Source organism: Aulostomus chinensis, chromosome 10 (assembly GCF_037954235.1).
Source record: "Aulostomus chinensis isolate RoL2024-O1b breed Wild chromosome 10, RoL_Achi_v1.0, whole genome shotgun sequence".
Classification (NCBI taxonomy): domain Eukaryota; kingdom Metazoa; phylum Chordata; class Actinopteri; order Syngnathiformes; family Aulostomidae; genus Aulostomus; species Aulostomus chinensis.
The window spans coordinates 28,588,263-28,607,495 of NC_141329.1; the positions used below are offsets into that span (position 1 = coordinate 28,588,263).

The window sequence follows — 19,233 nt, forward strand, 5'->3', positions numbered from 1 at the left end:
AGATTTCTTACATCTTGCTGCTGAAAGATGATGATGGTGGTGGTGGTGGTGGTGGTGATGATGATGATTCATATGCAGAGATGTTGAGGAAGGAGGGAAGGACGCGTTCCAATCTGCGTCCTCGCCGCCTCGCCCGGACAGGCGGGGCGGTGGGGTGGCGCGTGAACTCGCGTGTGCTGCGGCCTCAGTGCAGCAGGGGGCGCCGCGGAGGCGTGAAGGAAGCGAAGTCCCGGAGCTGGACGCGGCCCGTCAGCTGACGGTCCATCCAGCCGCCGACATCTTGCCTCCGACCGGAGAAGACGTGAGGCTCCGAGCTTTCACGGTCAAATGCCCTGATGGTGTGACGGCAGGACTCTTCGTTTCCCTCAGAGGCAACGCAGAGCCACGGCGGCCTCTCTGCTGAGCGGTAAGGAGGCGGGGGCCCCGGGACCCCGGCTGTCTGGCAGCCGTCTGTCCGTCTGTCTGCACTGCAGCAGCGGCGGAGTGACCGCGGCGTCACTGTCTGCAGCAGTGTTAGCAGGCGCGCAGCTAGCCTAGCTAGCAGCTAGCCTAGCTAGCAGCTAGCCTAGCTAGCAGCTAGCCTAGCTAGCAGCTAGCCTAGCTAGCAGCTAGCCTAGCTAGCAGCTAGCCTAGCTAGCAGCTAGCCTAGCTAGCAGCTAGCTGCGAACCGCCTCTAATAAATCACTGATGATGTTTTGCTCATTAATGCGTGGACATCCGGTGACGACGCCGGTTGAAGGGATGTGAGGCGTCGGCGTCGGCGTGAGTCGATGGTCAGTTCATCGCACGTTAAGGGGCTGAAGATCAGCGAATCCGCATCTTTGAGCCGCTCAGCCCGACGTAAACACGGTCAGCCTCCGCCACCGGCCCAGCAGCATTAAAACCTGCAGGTTGGCGTCAGCCGCGACCAGTGACCAACGGTACCGACCATGTGAAGTGTGTGTGTGTGTGTGAGAGAGAGAGAGAGAGAGCGTGCGCGTGTCAAACGACACGAAGTTCAGTTGACATGTTCGCTCGTTCGTTAACCGGAATCCTGAACGCGTCCGTCGACCGCCGTTCTCCCGCCGTGTCCGCTTGCCAGCAAACGCTTGATGTGTGACTTGTGTGTGTCTTTGTGAGCTCAGCAGCGAACACACCAGCTAACGTGCCAACTAGCAGCTGTCACGTGACGATGTTGTGATTTATAACCAGCTGGGGGTTTTGTTACGTTTCTGCCTGATAAAAACAACATGACGCAATGACGTCTGTGTTAACTTCATCTTTAAGTCCAGACAAACGTGTGAGGAAGAGCCTTGATTTGAACTAGCTTTTCCTTTCTTGACGTCAGTGACGTCCATCCAAGTCTGACATGATTGATCGTGATTGAACGACCTGATCAGGTAACGTGGCGTCTGACGGGCCGACAGGGACTCGAGTCAGAAGAAGCCAGAAACAGAAACTGCAACTTTATTGACACTGTCCTGCATTGACAGACATCCTGTCCTCCTCTGTCCCTGCAGTCGACCCTCATTATGAGCTGCTGTGACTGACGGTCGGCCATGATTGGAGGACTCTTCATCTACAACCACAAGGGGGAGGTGTTGATCTCCAGGGTTTACCGCGATGACATTGGGTGAGTCCCCGTTGAACGCTGGACTCCCACAGGCGGGGGGACAACGTATTTTAGTTTCAGATATTGAGATGTGACATGGTGCTCAGAAGGGGAGTGTCCCTGCGGCGTGGCGTCCCTGCGGCGTGGCGTCCCCAGTGGCCATTGGGTTGAGCGGGACAGCTTTGATGTGGGTTTGGTGGGAAGTGTTGCCATTAGGTCCTCCACAACCTCCTCATCTTCAAAATGTCCAGTTCCCATGGTTACAGTTTGCTGACAGTACCTATGTTATCTTACTAAATATATAAACAATATTAGGAAATGCAAGAAGGCTGTTGCTAGGCAACGGCAGTGTAGTTCTGGAACAGGAGCCTGTGAGGGTGAAGAGGAGGCGGAGCCTTCTGATGGTGCACCTGACAGGAAGTAGAATCACACCCTCCTTGTTGGTTTCAGGGTCCTCATTGGACTCCAAAACCCAACCAGTTTCCATCCAGTGGTGGGCGGAGCCTGTCTGGTCCACTTCTGTCACTCTTAGAACTTCTATACTGAAAACAGCAGAAGACAGCGAGAGCCGAGAGGCTCGCTGGGAACGTCAGGATGCAGCAAATCACTCACCCTCTGTCGGTGCGTCACCATGATGACAGCAACACGCCACTTTGATGGCGCCGGTGTTCTGATGGAACTTCTAGCTTTCGGTTCTGGACTCAGTGAGGGTTTGCAGTGGACCTCGTTTGAGGGGAAGTTGCTCAATGCTCTCAGCAAATTCATCCAAGCTCTTTGAAACCAAAGGTCACCAGAGACGCACCGCGTCCGCCGCGTGTCTCCGGGCTGTCCTCCAGGCCTCTGCGCCGCGCAGCTTCAGGCTGTTTTGGCGTGGCTCGTACGGTATCCATGCTACTTTTTTATCCGTGTTTCTGTTGGAGTTTCATCCTGGTTTCATTGTTCTGCACCACTCAGGCGTTCTGTCACTCATCAGACCGGATCTGATGACCCTCTCACCTGACAGGAAGTGGACGTGACCAAAGCCAGTGGTCATCATTCTAATCATCACATCTGAGATGTCTGTGCTCAGAACCCTAAGGACCCCTGAGGTCCCTGGACCCCCTCTTGAGAACCTCTTGAAAAGTGGTTTCAGCTTCCTGTATCGTCTCCTCTCGTCCTCCAGGAGGAACGCGGTGGACGCCTTCCGGGTCAATGTCATCCACGCCCGGCAGCAGGTGCGCTCGCCCGTCACCAACATCGCCCGCACCAGCTTCTTCCATGCCAAGCGCTCCAACATCTGGCTGGCTGCCGCCACCAAGCAGAACGTCAATGCCGCCATGGTGTTCGAGTTCCTCTACAAGATGTGTGATGTCATGACGGCGTACTTCGGCAAGATCAGCGAGGAGAACGTGAAGAACAACTTCGTCCTCATCTACGAGCTGCTGGACGGTACGCAGATGTTCAGCTGCTGTGACTCAAGTGTTCCTTGTTTAACCTTCAGCTCCAACAGGACGTCTGGTGACGGACGCCGCCATGGGTCTGGTGACGGACGCCGCCATGGGTCTGGTGACGGACGCCGCCATGGCTCTGTCACTCTGTGGTTTTTTTAGGTTTTGATTTTTGTTAGCGATGGATGAGAAAATCAAAACCTAAAGAAAATACAGCGCCGACAGGAGATGCCACCACAGGAGTCGGCGAGGGACTGATTGTGTTGGTGGGTGGTCCATGCATGTGTGTATGTCGCAGGGGGCGGGGCAACACATGAGGTGACTGAGACTCAGACAGGAAGTAAACATGGGCGCTGTTTTTCTGCTCTTGAAGACGGTCGAATCCTGAAGTGTTCAGAGTAAACAGGGTCTGCTGTGATGTCCCCATGTGGACGCCACATGCGTGTGCCCGCGGTGATCTGGCGTGTTTTGGCCTGAACAGAATCTCGGCTCATGAGTGACGACTTTGTGGTTTGTGACATCAGAGTCACTCTCTTACTGCTGGGACGTGAGAAGCTTCTGATTGGCCGGCACGGCCTCTGTCACCGCCCACCTGGTTTAGACAGAGATGTTTTAGAGGAATTGCTCACCAGCCTCACCGCGGCCTTGGTGAGACCACGCCCCCTTGAGAGCGCTGCTGTCAGCTCCCGTTGTTGCTCAGGTCAGGAGGAGGCGGGTCCTGGATGAACCCAGTCAGCAGCCTGCTTCCTTGCTGATGTGAGCTTCTCTCCTGCAGAGATTCTGGACTTCGGTTACCCCCAGAACTCAGAGACCGGCGCCCTGAAAACCTTCATCACCCAGCAAGGCATCAAGAGTCAGGTAGGACGATGGCGGCAGCCGCTGGAGCCGCCGGCGCAAGTTTCCATCATCAGACCAATATCGATAACTGATACTTTCTATCGCAGCAGCTCGCGTCGCACGCCGCCCTGAGCTGAAGGCTGAGCTGCGAAATTGATTATCAAACAGAAACTGAATTGATTATTGGGACTGCATTGAAATTTGATACAGTGGAGATGAATTATTCGCTTTGACGCGTCAGGTGATCCCCCGGAACGTTCGCCTCTCTCTACACGCGGGTGTCGAATTAACGTCTGTGGGAGGGGTCAATATCCTGACCTGAGCTGGGGCCATGACGCGTCCCTCAGGGTGTCAGGAAGTACACACGTGTGTGTGTGTATACACATACATGTTATGTATGTGTGTATATTCCACACCTTGTAGTCCAACCCCTGGTCCTGGGACATTTTGGTGCCAGCTTGTCTCAGGAGCCTCCGTTGTTGTGTTCTGGTCCTTCAGGAAGGCTTTGTTGCCATAACAACCTTGTGGGGGCCTTATAGGATTTGTTTATTAAAACTGAGAAGAAAAAAACTCTTATGCTAAGCTAACTAGCTTTGGGCTCAGGTCCCTGGAGGGAAGGGTCTCTGATGACAATGACGCTGTTGAACACCTGACTCCAGTCAGACATGTGTCCAGAGAAACTGAACCTGCTGAGACTGTCGGTGTCTTCAAAGAACTGTTTCTTGTTCTGGTCCTGCTGACCTGGTTCTGGTCCTGTTCATCTGGTTCTGGTCCTGCTCATCTGGTTCTGGCCCTGCTGACCTGGTTCTGGTCCTGCTCATCTGGTTCTGGTCCTGGTCTTGGTTCTGCAGCACCATGTGAGTCCAGACTCTGATCAGCCCTGTAGAGTCAGTCAGCCGCAGAAGCTCATGAAAAACCGCCATTGTGTTGTTTCCATGGAGACGCGGGACTTTTATGTGTTGATGTGAGCAATGACACGCTAAACGTGGGAGTGCCGCATATGGAGACGTCTGGTATGTGCCAGCCGTCGTCCAGGGCCCGGGGTGGTTCTGGGAGTAGAAAGTCACTTGACTCACGTACGCTGGAAGAGTCAGACGGACGCGTGTGTTTGAATATAAACAGGAAGTTCTTATTGATCGATAAAATTGATGGCATTGAGGCATCGGTACGCTCCTCCTCTTTGGTGTCACTGTGACACACGTTGACATTCCTGGTTCTGCTTCGATTGCAAGTTTGAGCTTTGATGTTACATTTGAACACATCATCGTGTTACCGAGCCGACAGTGAACACATCACATCAGCAGCTTAATTAGCCGACAAGCGCTGGGCTTTAAACGCGATGACTGCTTGAAGTGGGGACTGGCTGTGTCGCCAGGGCAGGATGACGATGATGAAGACTGTGGGGCTCCGCCTCCTCTGGTGTCTCTCAGCTGCAGCAGCTGTTGGATGTATTCATCCTGACTCCGCCTTCCAATGGCGTAACGTGACTCGACACGTCACCTTACGTCATTGGACCCACGGCACTCGATCGCGGTGTCAATCAGCCTGAACCCTCGCGTCGACCCACCGTTCATGGTAGTAACTCACGCAACAGAAGTCTTTCGTTTCTATGGAAACAGCTCACCGCCTGAGAAAACTGTTCGAAACTTGAAGTAATACTATCAGTAGTTGTAATACTAGTGGAGTAGGAATACAATCTGTAGTAGTAATACTAGTGTAGTAGTAATACTATCAGTAGTAATAATACTAGTGTAGTAGTAATACTATCAGTAGTAATACTATCGGTAGTATGAATACTAGTAGTAGTAGTATCAATACTAGCAGTAGTGTGATCATGAGGTAATGCGTGACTCCGCCCCCTCCAGTCTAAGGAGGAACAGTCTCAGATCACCAGTCAGGTGACCGGTCAGATCGGCTGGAGGAGAGAAGGAATCAAGTACCGACGCAACGAACTCTTCCTGGACGTGCTGGAGAGTGTCAACCTGCTGATGTCACCACAAGGTAACCACACCCCCACGCCGCCGCCATTGTCTTTGCTTTGACGGTTTTAGAATGAAAGAAAGAAAGAATGAATCTCTTCTCCAGAGATTTCAACTTGTTACGTTCACACAGTGATTGGCCCAGACCAGCGATGACCTCACATTGTGTGTGTGTGTGTGTGTGTGTGTGTGTGTGTGTGTGTGTGTGTGTGTGTAGGTCAGGTGCTCAGTGCTCACGTCTCTGGTCGGGTGGTGATGAAGAGTTACCTGAGTGGGATGCCTGAATGCAAGTTTGGGATGAACGACAAGATCGTTATTGACAAGCAGGGGAAGGGAGGGGGCGCCGGTGAGGATGCCAGCAAGAGGTCAGAGGTCATCTGTCTCAGTGACAACCTTCTTGAACATTTGCTTCCAAATAAGGTGGTTCTGTTCTAAGAGAAGGTGGTGGAGGCGGAACCCTCGAGAACCCTGACATGGTTGCTTCTGCACTCACTTGCACAATCTCTCTCTCTCTCTCTCTCTCTGTGCCCCGCCCCCCAGTGGGAAACAGTCCATCGCCATAGACGACTGTACCTTCCACCAGTGTGTTCGCCTCAGCAAGTTTGATTCGGAGCGCAGCATCAGCTTCATCCCCCCCGACGGAGAGTACGAGCTCATGAGGTCAGAGGTCACCAGTGTACCGATGGGAGGTGAGGGATGCTTGTGTTTGACAGGAGCGTCTGTCTGCAGGTACCGGACCACCAAAGACATCATCCTCCCCTTCCGAGTCATCCCTCTGGTCCGGGAGGTCGGTCGCACCAAGCTGGAGGTCAAAGTCGTCATCAAGTCCAACTTCAAGTCGTCGCTGCTGGCACAGAAGATCGAGGTACCGGGAGCCACGACCCCCCACACACATGGGGGGTAGTGAATTGGCTGGTGGGAGGAGTTGTGGGTGGGACTGGAGCAACTCTAGCCCAGAGTTGTTTGATCATGTCACTTCCTTCTCAGGTTCGTGTCCCCACCCCCCTCAACACCAGTGGTGTCCAGCTCATCTGCATGAAGGGAAAGGCCAAGTACAAGGCCAGCGAGAACGCCATCGTCTGGAAGTAAGTACTTCCTGTCTGCGGGGACCATGAACGTCACAGATCTAACGAGTTGCAGCTGGTTTCCACGATGGTGTCAGAGGCTTGATGTGTGTGTGTGTGTGTGTGTGTGTGTGTGTGTCAGGGTGAAGAGGATGGCTGGGATGAAGGAGTCTCAGATCAGCGCCGAGATCGAGCTGCTGCCCACCAACGATAAGAAGAAATGGGCGCGACCTCCCATCTCCATGAACTTTGAGGTCAGTAGGCTGATGATGTCACAGAGCACTGTGATGACACAAACGTTTGTTAGTTCCATCATCAGGTTGTTCTTGTCCTCCTCCTCCTCAGGTGCCCTTCGCTCCGTCAGGGTTGAAGGTTCGCTACCTGAAGGTGTTTGAGCCCAAGTTGAACTACAGCGATCACGACGTCATTAAATGGGTCCGTTACATCGGACGCAGTGGCATCTACGAGACACGCTGCTGATGGGACAGAAGGCCACGCCCACTCCTTGAGGAGGTGGCCTGCTGCTGGGTTGAGTGTCCAAATGATTCCATGTTCAAGCCCTGAACCTCCGTGTTTCTGTGGATCATCAGACTGAAGGCGCTCTGCGGCCCGGCGTTCTGCCCTCAGTCCTTCGACATTGTTTTGGTCCAATTGTTGATCAGTAATCATCAACGCAAGTGAACAGAATGAACCACAACAACATCCAAGTGTGTCCTCACCGGTACTGTGCTTGTATTTGTGGCGACGGAGCAGCGACCGGCGTTGGTGCCGCCACACTCGGAGATGTGATATCATTTCAAGGGTTGGATGATGACATCACAACGCTGCCTCGGTGTCATGACATCAGTCAGATATCGTTGACAGAGGATGACATTACCTGTCGCTCCGACCGTCGATGTTTCTACGTATGTTGTCTGATTGGCCGCCGCGTCCTCTCATGTTCCCTGTTGCCGTTTGATCGCGTTGCTCGTGGTGAAGCAGCTGGACGATGATAACTCGTCGCTCCAGCAGAGTGACATCAGACGAGTGAGTCCAGCGAGGAGGACGTAACCTGACAGACAGGCCGACATCCCATAATACACCTGGACAGATGCATAGCTTAGCCTGATGAGTCACTGTGACCTCATCGGCTGAGTGCAGCCTCCTGTCTGCAGGGCTGTAATGTTACCCAGCATGCTTCAGTCTCGCCATTTCATTGATGTTTGTTTTTTTTACTTTTTTAATTTGAACAGGATGTCTGTGTGTGCATCCGTGTGTGTGTGTGTGTGTGTGAGAAAGCTCCTTAGACCTTCCTTCCATGCTAATCAAGTCGTTGGTGTTCAATATTTGATTTTCAAAAATGGTCTGAATAAATGTGAACGTCTCCACTGAGGACGGAGTTCTGTGTTTATTAGAAACCATCAACCGGTTGTAAAGACGGACGCCATGATGGCCCCCCGACACGCCTCCAAGGCCCCGGTTGGCTGCTTGAATTGTCAGCCACAAGCCCCGCCCATTTTGTGTGATCAGAAGGCCATCATGGCCTTTGACATTTGATGAAGATATTGATGGGTGGGTGCTCTTAGGCCACGCCCCTTAGCCCCTCCTAACATTTCCATCATGTCTTTTCCTACATGTCCGTGCGTCTGATCCGTCCCGTCTGATTGACATTAGCACGCTGTACACTTCCCAAAATGGCTGCTGCATCTGCAGTTTTGATGAAGCATCAAAGCGGAGCAGAGCCCTGGACATGAACCATCAACCGTTCTGATGGTGAGGCCACAGACCAAAATGGATGCCACCTGGACAGCCAAAGGCAGCTGACAGTGAACTTAGACGGACCTTACCTGGTTCTCTGTCCATCCCTCCCTCCATCATCCATCCATCCCTCAGTCCATGTTCCCCCTCTCCTCCTGTTGAGGGTGGTGGGGGTGGAGCCTATCCCAGCAGCCTTCCCCCTGGACAGGTCACCAGTCCATGGCAGGGCCAACACATAGAGACAGACAACCATTGGCTCTCCCAGCCACGCCTACGGTCAATTTAGAGTCTGGATTAACCTGGTCCCTCTTGATGTCTTTGGACTGTGGAGGAAGCTGGAGTACCGGAGAGAACCCAGCAGGAACAGGGAGAACATGGAGACTGCGGGGTCTCATTCACTCTTGGACTATTAACCCTGATTGTTGTCTTACAGACTAACTCCTCCCCTGACCTCTTTTACCTGTCAATTACCCTGGCTGGTAAAGACTTGTCACATGAGATACGACCTTGGTGTCAGGGGGAGGAGTCACAAAAAGCCACCAGGCTTCAGGTCCCGTCTGTCAGACAACATTCAGGGCTTACAGAGGTGCTCTGGTAGTACAAATACTACGACTACAAATGAAAGCAGATATTTGTCAAACATGACTCATGAGCTGGGAACTCCTTGCACACGGTTTCTACTGTAAAACATCAGCTGGGCAGAAACGGCCGAGCCCTCTGCACGTTCACAACTCGAACATGAATCATTCAACTTGGTGAGAGTTTGGTTTCCAAGGCAACACAGATTCCCCTGCCTGCCCTGCCGGAGATGTCCACTTCCTGTGTGTCTCCACACTTGGAAATCAAATCAAGTCTGAGACTGAAAACAGAACCTGAAGTTCACCGCCGTCGGTTCCGCTTTTATAGTTTGAATCTGTCAAAACTCACAAGGTGATGGAAAAAAAAAGATTTCACACCAACATTACAGGAAGTTGACATGTAGAGTTTGGGGGAGATGTGTGTGTGTGTGTGTGTGTGTGTGGGGGGGGGGGTGTTACCATGACAACATGCAGCCTGAATCGTTTCAGAGCAAATACAAGATGAGGTGACTTTCTCTGAGATGTGGGAACCTGCTGCTGGAGGAGAGCAGCAAGAGAGAGCGTGAGAGTGTGTGTGTGTGTGTGTGTGTGTGTGTGTGTGTGTGTGAGTGCGCACACACGCACAGATGAATGGGGTAATTAAATCCTCATCCTTCAGCTGCAGCTGAAGGTCTGTCCCCGCCTCCATCTCTCTGTGAGGACACGCCACCCAGAGCCCGACGTCTCCTCCCCGAGGAGAGCTGGACAGCTGCCAGGAGGGTCCCCGGAGCCAGGGACACAGAGGCATGATGGGATACTCCCGCAAAATGAGAGCAGCTTCTACCTGCCGAGCTGCAAAGTCACGCTGACATCAGTCACCTCTCAGCCAATCAGCAGTTGTACAGACATGCTGAGCAACTTCACCAGGTGACCTGAATGCTCAATGTCAGGAAACCTGGTGACCGGAGCTGAATGTCGTCCTTGTCATGACCGATCGGGGACGTTTGTCACCAAACAAATATTACTGAAGCCACTAATGAAGCACTGATGACAGTTTCATTCAGAACGTCCTCAGATGACCACGACTCCAAGACATACATATGGTCACATGACCACGGTGCTGCGTCATCAAGAGTCTGGCGTTTCTGTCCAGGTATGGAAATGCCAGCACAGCGGGTGAGTGAGGTCACCCAGTGTTGCTGCAGCACATGATGGGAGCGTGCCAGGCCGCTACCGCTGCCAACATCCAGGAAACAATGCAGCTTTAACAAGCGCCCGGCTGCTTAACATGCGGCATATGATGACTTCCTCTGAAAGATGCAGCGCAGGCAGTTTGTGGGCGGGAAGGTGACCGACGCTGCAGAGATAGCGAGTGTGAGCGGACAGATAAACGAGACAACAATACAACAATGAGACGATGGAGGGACGGAGGATTGTTTCTCTCTGTTATTGTCCAGAACACAAATCTGCATCAGCAGCCCTCAGATTAAGGTTGCCGTGCTCACTCTGGGTTTCAGTGCAGCTAACAGCTAACAGGCCCAACCAACAAGCTAACGGGAGTTAACAGCTAAACTGAGCTTCTTCAGCTTTTGTATCGCTAAGATTTACTTAAATGTTGCAAATGCAACTTCAGCAGCTGATAAAGTGGCAGTCAAAAAGCTTTTAGTCAATCAAACCTGTTTACATCGTCTGTTCATGGAGGGAATATTCAGCTGTTAGCCTCAGCGCTCTCTGTAAATTGCAGTTATGGTGGCGCGGTGGAGCGTAGACACTCCTAAAGAGGCTCAGAGGACATTCACAGTTCCTTCTCTGACGGCAGATTCTGCTCCATCAATATGTTTGTTCTCTTGTTAGCACGAGAAGTCAGACGGACCGAGGGTAGAGCCCTGAGGAACATCAATAAAGAGGAGGATTACGTTGTTGAGTGTGTTGAATGTAAACAGCCACTGGTCACCGTTCTCATACAGCAGGTGGTAGTTAGCGCCTCCAACACGGAGAACGAGAAATGACAAAGAACCAAACTGGACGGAAGGTGAAAATGTTGAAGAGGCGGAGAGAACTTAGCTTAACAAATACGCTCAGGCTAGCGAGAAGCTCCCAGCGCAGGCGTGACGGATGTCACTGAGATAAAGTGGTGGTGCAATGACGGCACCGTGACGGTGATTTGGTCCAAGTGTGAATTCATGAGGACCAGCAAACAACTGGTAAAATGCTGGTTTTCTGAATGAAGTTCTGCTCAGTTCAGCTCCTGCAGGTTGGAGCTGACGTCACACGAATGTCTCGCCCTTCAGGCTGTGCAGAGTTTCTCATCCTTGTGTTTCAGATGGACAAGTTGTCTTTCTTTCTTCTGACTTGATCTAAATTTAGTTCCTTTCATCGGCAGACGTGGTCAGAGGTTCCGCTGCGGAGTGTTTTTGTGTTTGATCTTCATGTTTGGGATGTTTAGTCTTCGGTTCATCTTTCTGCGAGCGTCTCTGCGGCGCATCAAGTCCATGTAGAGAAAATAAACGGGGAGAGATGAAGCTGTCCTCGAGCGGCGGCAGCAGCACCGCAGGACGTCTCTTTGTTTACCAGCGACAGGAAGCTGATGGTGGACGGCGGCGGCTGTTTGGACAGATGTTCTGAGGAGGAACAAGACAAATGCAGCACATCTGGACTGCTGCCGCTGGGAAAACACCTCAGGGTGACCCTACCTGTGACCCCTGCCCCTTGAGGGCCCCCGCAACAGGCTGGGCTCTGCTGAGCGACCGCGAGGCGCTAAACACAACTCGCCCTCCTGCTATCGATGAGGATCCAGCCAGAGCTGATCCTGGGGACCACACGGACTCGTTCTGGTCTCAGACTCCCCACTTCCCTATTCCTGCACTAGGAGTTTTAAAATAACAGGAGACATTTAACCTCAAAAGCAGGAAAAACAATAAACAGGAGGAAAAGGGCTCATCTAGTGTTACCATGACAACGCAAACAATCTTAACAACAGAAACGATATCAAATAAAAAGAAAAAACAACCAAAAGATGACACCCAACCGAAGCCCAGGAGCTTTTCTTGTTCTTCAGAGGTCAGCAAATGAACCCAAGGGGTTAAAATCCGTTTACACACCTGACCCCGCCCATCCAGAGAACCCCGCCCACCAGAGAGGCCCCGCAGATGCAGCGCGCTCGCTGTCACGGAACTTCCTCAGTTTGCTCCGGAGTCGAGCAGGACGAGGGACCGGGTCCAGACTCTGACCGACCCGGGTCCTCTGAGGACGGAACCAGAGTTCTACGGCTTCCGCGGCTTTGACGGCTTGGAAGGTGCAGCTGGCGCGCGTGGGGAACGCAGACAGACATCTGATTGATTGATTGACAGCCGGTTGATTGACAGCAGGAGGAGGCGGGACATGTACGGGTCTGTGTGAGGGCACCATGGAGCTGCTGGTGGTGATGATGATGCTGATGGTGTTGATGAAGGCGGACGGAGCCGTTCGGAGGTTGCAGGTCAGTCGGCTGACCCCCCCCCCCCCCAAAAAAAAAAACTACTAGTATTAATATTAGTAGCAGTAGTAGAGGTAGTAGTAGCAGTAGTACTACTGATGTTGATGTCTGTATGATGTTGACTTCACACTCATTTTGTGGAAACTAAAAAGATTTGTAAACAGGAGGAGAAAAGCTTTTTTATTAAATATAACAAACGGTTGTGAGAGCTCATGAAGGACGTGGTCATCGGCAGACAGAGGACGCAGCGACAGGACCCTGACGCTGAAACTACGCCTGTCAGTCAAACAAAGTTTGATAAACCTCACCAGACTTGGGGGGCAAGAGATGAAATATTGAATATCAATCGGTGAGAGGTGTTGTGGCGCTGCAGAGATTTCCCAGCATGCCCCTGGCCTCTCCACAACGTCCACGCCACCACAGACATGAAGAGACACCAGCAGAACTGAGAAAAATATCCCAGTCGCTCACACACACAAACACACACAAACACACACACACACGCTCACACACACAAACACACACACACACAAACACACACACACGCTCAAACAAACACACACACACACACACACGCTCACACAAACACACACGCACACACACACACAAACACACACACACACTCAAACAAACACACACACACGCTCAAACAAACACACACACACACAAACACACACACACGCTCACACAAACACACACGCACACACACGCTCACACAAACACACACACACACGCTCACACACGCACCAACAGTGCTGCTGGACTTGGTGAATGACAGCTGATGATGTCATGGCTGAGACCAGAAGCAGGGACTTCTCTGTTGAGGACGAACCTCCTTGTTAAAGAAAAAAAAAGTCAAAACAAAAATTTGCCCAAATCGCAAAAAATGAAAAAAACATTGTTCTTTTATTTCGTACCAAAAAAAAAGAACAATAAAGTTTTGTGTTTTGGTACTGACAGTCGCTTTGCTGATGTTCATTCAGGGGGGGAGCGACGCGTCAGGCGGCGGCGTTCCTGGATTCTGGAGTTTGGTAAAGTGGAGGAAAAAATCACCGGAGAGATAGAGACATCTGATGAAGCGTTGCTAGGCAACAACAACAACCTGCTGCTGACCGAGACTCACATTTTAGTTTTGTCATTTCTAGCTCCAGTAGTACTAGTACGTAGTAGTTGTGCTTCTTAAAACTTGAGCAGGATGTTTAGTTCGTTGGTTTACTGAAATGTTTCAGGTCATTTTATGTAAAAGCTTTTGTTTCGATGTCGCGTTGAAAGGTTCCAAACTACCAAAGTGTCTCAAAGCGTTTTGTTTCGCAGTTTTGTGTCGAAGTTTGTGTTTTTTGTTGTTTTGATCACCAGTACTTCTAAATATCGGTCGCCAGGCCTCTTGATTACGAATAAACAGATGTGAGACGTGAAACGAGCACCAGGATGTTTGAGCATTTGAAGGAAAACGTGTTTGTAAAAGGCAGATGAGGATCAGCGAGGCGTTGAGGGGGCGGAGCCTGGGGGAGGGAGGAGGGTCTGCGTCCAGCTGGCTGAGCCGAGGAGGCTCACATGTGGGTGACAGATATTTGGGAGCCGCAGGAGGAAGAAGCAGCAAAACATGAAAGCGTTCCACATCTGTAGGGAATCAGTTGGCTGCCACGTCGCCACGAAGCCTCAGAAACTCGAGTGCGAGTGGCGGTGAGGCTGAACCACGAGCGGGACGACTCGTGGTTCACCTGATGAGGCTGAAGAACCCAACATGGCGGCCGCTTGGACTGAACCCAGAAGTTGAACTGAAAACATCTGGACCGCAAACGCTTTTAAGCACAAAAAGTCAAAGTTCAGTTTGCTTGTAACGTGAGATGAGCAGGAACCGCAGATGCCAACGTGATCACATGTCTGTCGTCAGCTACTGTTACTGGCCACATTTCAACGCCGTCTCAGTAACGAGGGAGGGATGAGGAGGAGGAGGAAGACGGCTCAATGAGTCTGACAAACATGGCGGAAAGGGAAAACCCTCAGCTCACATTCTGGTGTCACTGTGTTCTGTTGGGTTTCAGATGGAGCTGCGAGAAGACGGATCCATCCATCGAGGGCCGAGGAGCAAACGCTACGCCATCAACCCGCTGGGACACAAGTGGACGCACCACAACATCTCGTACAGGTAGCGGCGCAGGGCTTGGCGGCGCGTGTGAGATAACGCACGCACCAGGGTGTAGGGCGGAGGGACGCGTTTAATTGATAGGAATAAACAGATCAAAGTGATGCTGAAATAATGACATCACAATGGCGGTTTGGTCAAAGTATGAATTGGTGACCTGTCAGGTCTGTTACCATGACAACAAACCACCAACTTTTAAATCTCAGGTTTTCTCAATGGAGTTCTGACTGGATCGACTACAGGAAGTTAGACATGCAGATGTCATTTATGTTTACATAAAGCTGGAAAAAAAACAAACTGAGTGGATCATCGATGATGTCACGAGTCATGTGACAAGCACCACTGAAGAAGGAAACGTGAAACTATAACGCTACGGTTTTACCGTCGTTTGACTGTCTTCACCCCGCTGTCCTGTTCTCCTGTTGCCGCTCCGCCTCTGAGCCACGATGCTCCTCACTCACCGCCACGCCTCCCGTCAGAGATGGCGTTCGGCTGTGTAGGCGCCATGTTGCAGCTTCACTCATGGACCCGCCACCTCTCTTTCAGGATAACAAAGTTTCCCAACACTTTGAACGTGGAGGACACGAGGAAGGCCATCAGCATCGCCTTCACCAAGTGGAGCGACGTGTCACCGCTGACCTTCACCGACATCACCGATGGCAATGCCACTGCTGACATCACCATCGGTAGCAACAGATGATGAACACATGTTTAACCTGCTGCAGAAGCGCATGCCTTGAAAGTGTGTGTGTGTGTGTGTGTGTGTGTGTGTGTGTGTGTGTGTGTGTGTGTGTGTGTGTGTGTGTGTGTGTGTGTTAGGTTTCTACACTTTCAACCACACAGACTGCTGGTGGTCTCCTCTCCATCCGTGCTTCGACGGTCTGAATGGTGAGCTGGCTCACGCCTTCCTGCCTCCACGAGGGGAAATCCACTTCGATAACCACGAGTTCTGGATTCTGGGCAAATCCAGGTTTAGCTGGAAACAAGGTACCAGCAGCAGGACAGGAAGTAGATTTACCACAAATCACATTTTTACTGTCACAGTCTGCCATCAACGAGTCCTGATGGCGAACTCGTCGGCAGCGTTTTGCAGGAAACGAGAGGAATGACGATCGCCAGTAAAGACATTCCTCCTCACGGAAGACGGTTCTAAAGGCCGTTAGCAGAACTGTGGCTAGTCGCTGATGCTACTCAGCTCATGTCCACATTCGGTCCAAGGTTTATTTCATTTGTTCATCGCTGAACATGAATTCAACAAATAACAGAAGAGGAAGACACTTCTCAAAACTGCTGTGCTTGCTAACAGTCAGGCTGCTAACCTGTTAGCCTAACAACAGCGGGACCTTTCCTCTGGAGCCAAACGGCGGTTTTAGCTAGCAGTGCTAATGATGGTTTTTGTGGACCGGCGTGTTTACCTGCAGGTGTTTGGCTCAACGACCTGGTCCAGGTGGCAGCTCATGAGATCGGTCACGCTCTGGGTCTGTGGCACTCCAGGGACCCTCAGGCTCTGATGCACCCCAACGCCACGTACACAGGCCAGAGGAACATCGCCCAGGACGACGTGTGGGGCATCCAGAGACTCTACGGTAACGCACACTTCCGTGTGACAGCGTGTGAGGCGGCAGCTAGCTGCTAGCTAGGCAGCTGAGGTCACACCTGCTCGCACTGCTGGCACACCCTAAAACTCAGCCGGCAGAGGTGAGGAGCAGGAAGGGAGTGTTCATGCAGCAGTCGAGGGAAAGCGGTCCAACAGAACAATAACACTAATAAAAGTAGTGATAAAGCATCGGTGCTTTTATTTTGAAGGCCAGGTCTTTGCACTGATCCAGGATCAGGAATGTTGAGGCAAAAAAAGAATCAGTTGGCTACTTGTTGTGTCTACATGAGCATCCAAAGTCAGCCGCTGTGTCGTCTGAGCGTTGATCCTGAACACGTAACGCTCATTGATGGAGTTGATGATGTCATGAAGCTGAAGGTGGCTATTTGTTGTGGTTCAGGATGTCTGGATAAGAAGCGGGTGTGTGACCCATGGGCTCGACTGGGCTTCTGCGAGCGGAGGAAGACCTTCATGAAGAAGAACTGTCCTCAGCGCTGCGACCTCTGCTACGGTGAGACGTCTCAGCGTCACACCCCCAGGAGACAAATCTAGAAAACTCGACCGCACAGACAGACTTCTGCTGGGATTCATGTTCTGTCCGTATCTCCTTCCCGTCCGCAGAGCCTCTGGAAGCTGTTACCACGCCGACGCCACCTCCTGCCAACGTCAAAATCAAGATGGTCCCAAGAGGGAAGGTGGTGGGTTTCCGCTGTGGAACCAAAAATCCTCGCTCGCCGCCCAAAGTCAGGTCAGCCACTCGTAAATCTGAAGCAGAACTAGAACACGAATCAGCTTAAAGTTTCACCATCGGAACAAAACAACTACATAAATCACTTCCTCCAGCAGATGAGGGGCTGAGTTGCCGTGGTGATGATGACATAAGTAAGGAATTTCTTGATACGGTGACCTCACTCCACCAGGACAGAGGCTTTTAATTTGAAATACTGCAGGAAATGTTGTGTTTCACTGGCAAAAACAGCAGCAAAGTAAAAGTATTAAATTTGATCATTAAAACAGAAACAAGGTCCAGACGGGCGAGGCAGAAGTGTCTCGCCGTGTTTGAGACAAACGAGAGCGAGCGAATGTGGCGCCGCCGCCGCCATCCAATGGCTGACATTTGTCAATGATGACTCGCATATATTCTTAAGTTCTGTTCAGCTTCATTTCCCCACATCATGCGTCTGTAGCGCCTCCTAGAGGACGCCATGTTCATCACACCACAATACCACAATCCGCACCCTGGTCAGGACCTGCCTACGGGGCTCCTCGCGGTCCCGGCCCTTCGGAGCTCTCAGGTCATCGTCCTCTGCTCATCTAAGTTTGACTGTGCTGGCCCCGCCCCTCTGGGACAGAACCCAGAATCATGTTCTCTCATGTGTCTTCCCAAGCTGGTACAAAGACGGCGAGCAGATCCTGACCTCCATTCCCGGCTACATCGTCATAAAGGACCGAGACCTCCGCATTGTCGCCAACGAGTTCAACGAGGGAGTTTACACCTGCCGCATCCATCGCCGCGGCGACGTGGTGTCCGCCAACTCTTGGTCCATCCGGCTGAAACCAGAACAGCCGTCCAACAGCTGAGACATCGATAACCATTGATGACTGGAAGTCCTTTGTCTGTGGAACTCTCAGCATCAGAATGAGACTTGAACTACGGACGAAGTCATCGTCTCCCTGGCGTGACGTCCTGGCGTGACGTCCTGTACCTGTAGTGTCCTGGTAGAACCTCCCTAAGTCTCCCAATTAGCCGTGTTCCAGTTATCATGTCTGCTGGACGTCATGTCCTTCTAATGTGGCAGACAAGCTGTGTGTCCCCTTAAAGCTCCGCCGTGTCCCCAGACTGACAGTTTTACACTGTGGTACTGTACTGATACTGTAGTATTTCTGGTGTGACATCATCATTTAGAATCATGTCCTCTTAGTCCTGAGTGGTGGGACGTGATGTCCCTGAATGTCAGTGGGATATCGTGTCCTCTGGGTTGCAGTCAACGCGTTAAACTAACCAGAGACTTGCCTGTTCTAATCCTCCTGGTCTGACGGATGTGGGACCCCCTCTAGTGGACAGAACGTAGAACAACCGTGTGTCAAGTTCATGTTGACAGACAAAACTTCAGCATTGAAAATCTGAATAAACTATTTTTTGCTGTGACGTCGGTGCCTCAGTGGAACTTTGATGAAAGGAATAAAGTGTTTGATGATGTGGAGGAATGTTGTTGGGCTATGCTAATGCTATGCTAACTAGATCTTGGGGTGCTCAGTCCCAGACGTTACCTGGACAGAGGCCCTGCTGGCTGGATTCTTTCAGACGCGTTGACAGCGAAGATTTCCTCCCTCGCCGCCTGCATCATCATGCCGCTGTGACATCATGAAACCTCTGAGGCTCTCGGATGAATCCAGCAGCAGCGTTTAACCCGAGCGGAGGTCACGATTTAGATCTGAACATGCAACCGCTGGTGGTAACAGACGGTGGCGTTCGTCCCGCTCACCATCTCAGTGTCCCAGGTGAGGGTGAACCGTCATTTCCTGTTGCCGCGACGTCGTTATTGAACAATATCCACAGAAATATTTCTAGCTTTGGATTTGTGTGCGCAGGTTAGCGAGTGTGAGATGGTTCTCTGGTGGTGCCGGAGGCTAAAACGCCAAGGTCGTTTGCCAGGGAATTAACTTCCTGTTAAAGTTAAAGGAGCCTTCGATCTCCTGGTTCAAACCATCTCAGAAATCTGGCGCTCACTGAGTCCTGGTCAGACTTCGTGCTCAGGAACTTCCAGTGTTCGGAACTTAGCGGTTGAGTTGTGTTGAAAATGCTCCACTGCCCCGGCTCGC

At 51.6% G+C, this 19,233-nt stretch overlaps 2 protein-coding genes across 7 annotated transcripts; both read left to right on the forward strand.

Annotated features, from left to right (window-relative positions):
- The first annotated feature begins 233 nt into the window (after positions 1-233).
- ap2m1b (adaptor related protein complex 2 subunit mu 1b) lies at positions 234-8,269 on the forward strand. Of its 2 annotated transcripts, none has more exons than XM_086216908.1 (11): positions 234-406; positions 1,500-1,612; positions 2,754-3,019; positions 3,794-3,876; positions 5,721-5,856; positions 6,052-6,199; positions 6,375-6,494; positions 6,564-6,699; positions 6,822-6,919; positions 7,041-7,152; positions 7,244-8,269. In XM_086216908.1, the coding sequence occupies exons 2-11, from the start codon at positions 1,539-1,541 to the stop codon at positions 7,376-7,378; spliced, it is 1,308 nt and encodes a 435-aa protein (XP_086073034.1). In that variant the 5' UTR covers positions 234-406; positions 1,500-1,538; the 3' UTR covers positions 7,379-8,269. The 2 variants fall into 2 exon arrangements, with proteins under 2 accessions (XP_086073034.1, XP_086073035.1); XM_086216909.1 differs by lacking the exon at positions 234-406 and adding an exon at positions 718-920.
- Positions 8,270-12,106: 3,837 nt separating this feature from the next.
- mmp23bb (matrix metallopeptidase 23bb) lies at positions 12,107-18,608 on the forward strand. Of its 5 annotated transcripts, none has more exons than XR_015118235.1 (9): positions 12,107-12,670; positions 14,713-14,816; positions 15,360-15,499; positions 15,633-15,800; positions 16,235-16,399; positions 16,811-16,921; positions 17,032-17,158; positions 17,598-17,705; positions 17,799-17,913. XR_015118235.1 is itself a non-coding variant. In XM_086216914.1 (9 exons), exons 2-9 carry the CDS (start codon positions 12,599-12,601, stop codon positions 17,989-17,991), a joined length of 1,080 nt encoding a protein of 359 aa, XP_086073040.1. In that variant the 5' UTR covers positions 12,112-12,487; positions 12,561-12,598; the 3' UTR covers positions 17,992-18,608. The 5 variants fall into 5 exon arrangements, 3 of the variants coding, with proteins under 3 accessions (XP_086073040.1, XP_086073039.1, XP_086073041.1); XM_086216914.1 differs by lacking the exon at positions 17,598-17,705 and having other exon boundaries at positions 12,112-12,487; positions 12,561-12,670; positions 17,799-18,608; XR_015118234.1 differs by having other exon boundaries at positions 12,109-12,670; positions 17,032-17,705.
- Positions 18,609-19,233: the final 625 nt, after the last annotated feature.

Coding starts and splice junctions, on each gene's coding strand:
- ap2m1b (XM_086216908.1), top strand. CDS start 1,539: ATGATTGGAGGACTCTTCATCTACAACCACAAGGGGGAGGTGTTGATC. Junction 3,020..3,793: donor CATCTACGAGCTGCTGGACG/GTACGCAGATGT, acceptor TCTCTCCTGCAG/AGATTCTGGACTTCGGTTAC. Junction 3,877..5,720: donor AGCAAGGCATCAAGAGTCAG/GTAGGACGATGG, acceptor CGCCCCCTCCAG/TCTAAGGAGGAACAGTCTCA.
- mmp23bb (XM_086216914.1), top strand. CDS start 12,599: ATGGAGCTGCTGGTGGTGATGATGATGCTGATGGTGTTGATGAAGGCG. Junction 12,671..14,712: donor GAGCCGTTCGGAGGTTGCAG/GTCAGTCGGCTG, acceptor GTTGGGTTTCAG/ATGGAGCTGCGAGAAGACGG. Junction 16,922..17,031: donor GCGCTGCGACCTCTGCTACG/GTGAGACGTCTC, acceptor TCCCGTCCGCAG/AGCCTCTGGAAGCTGTTACC.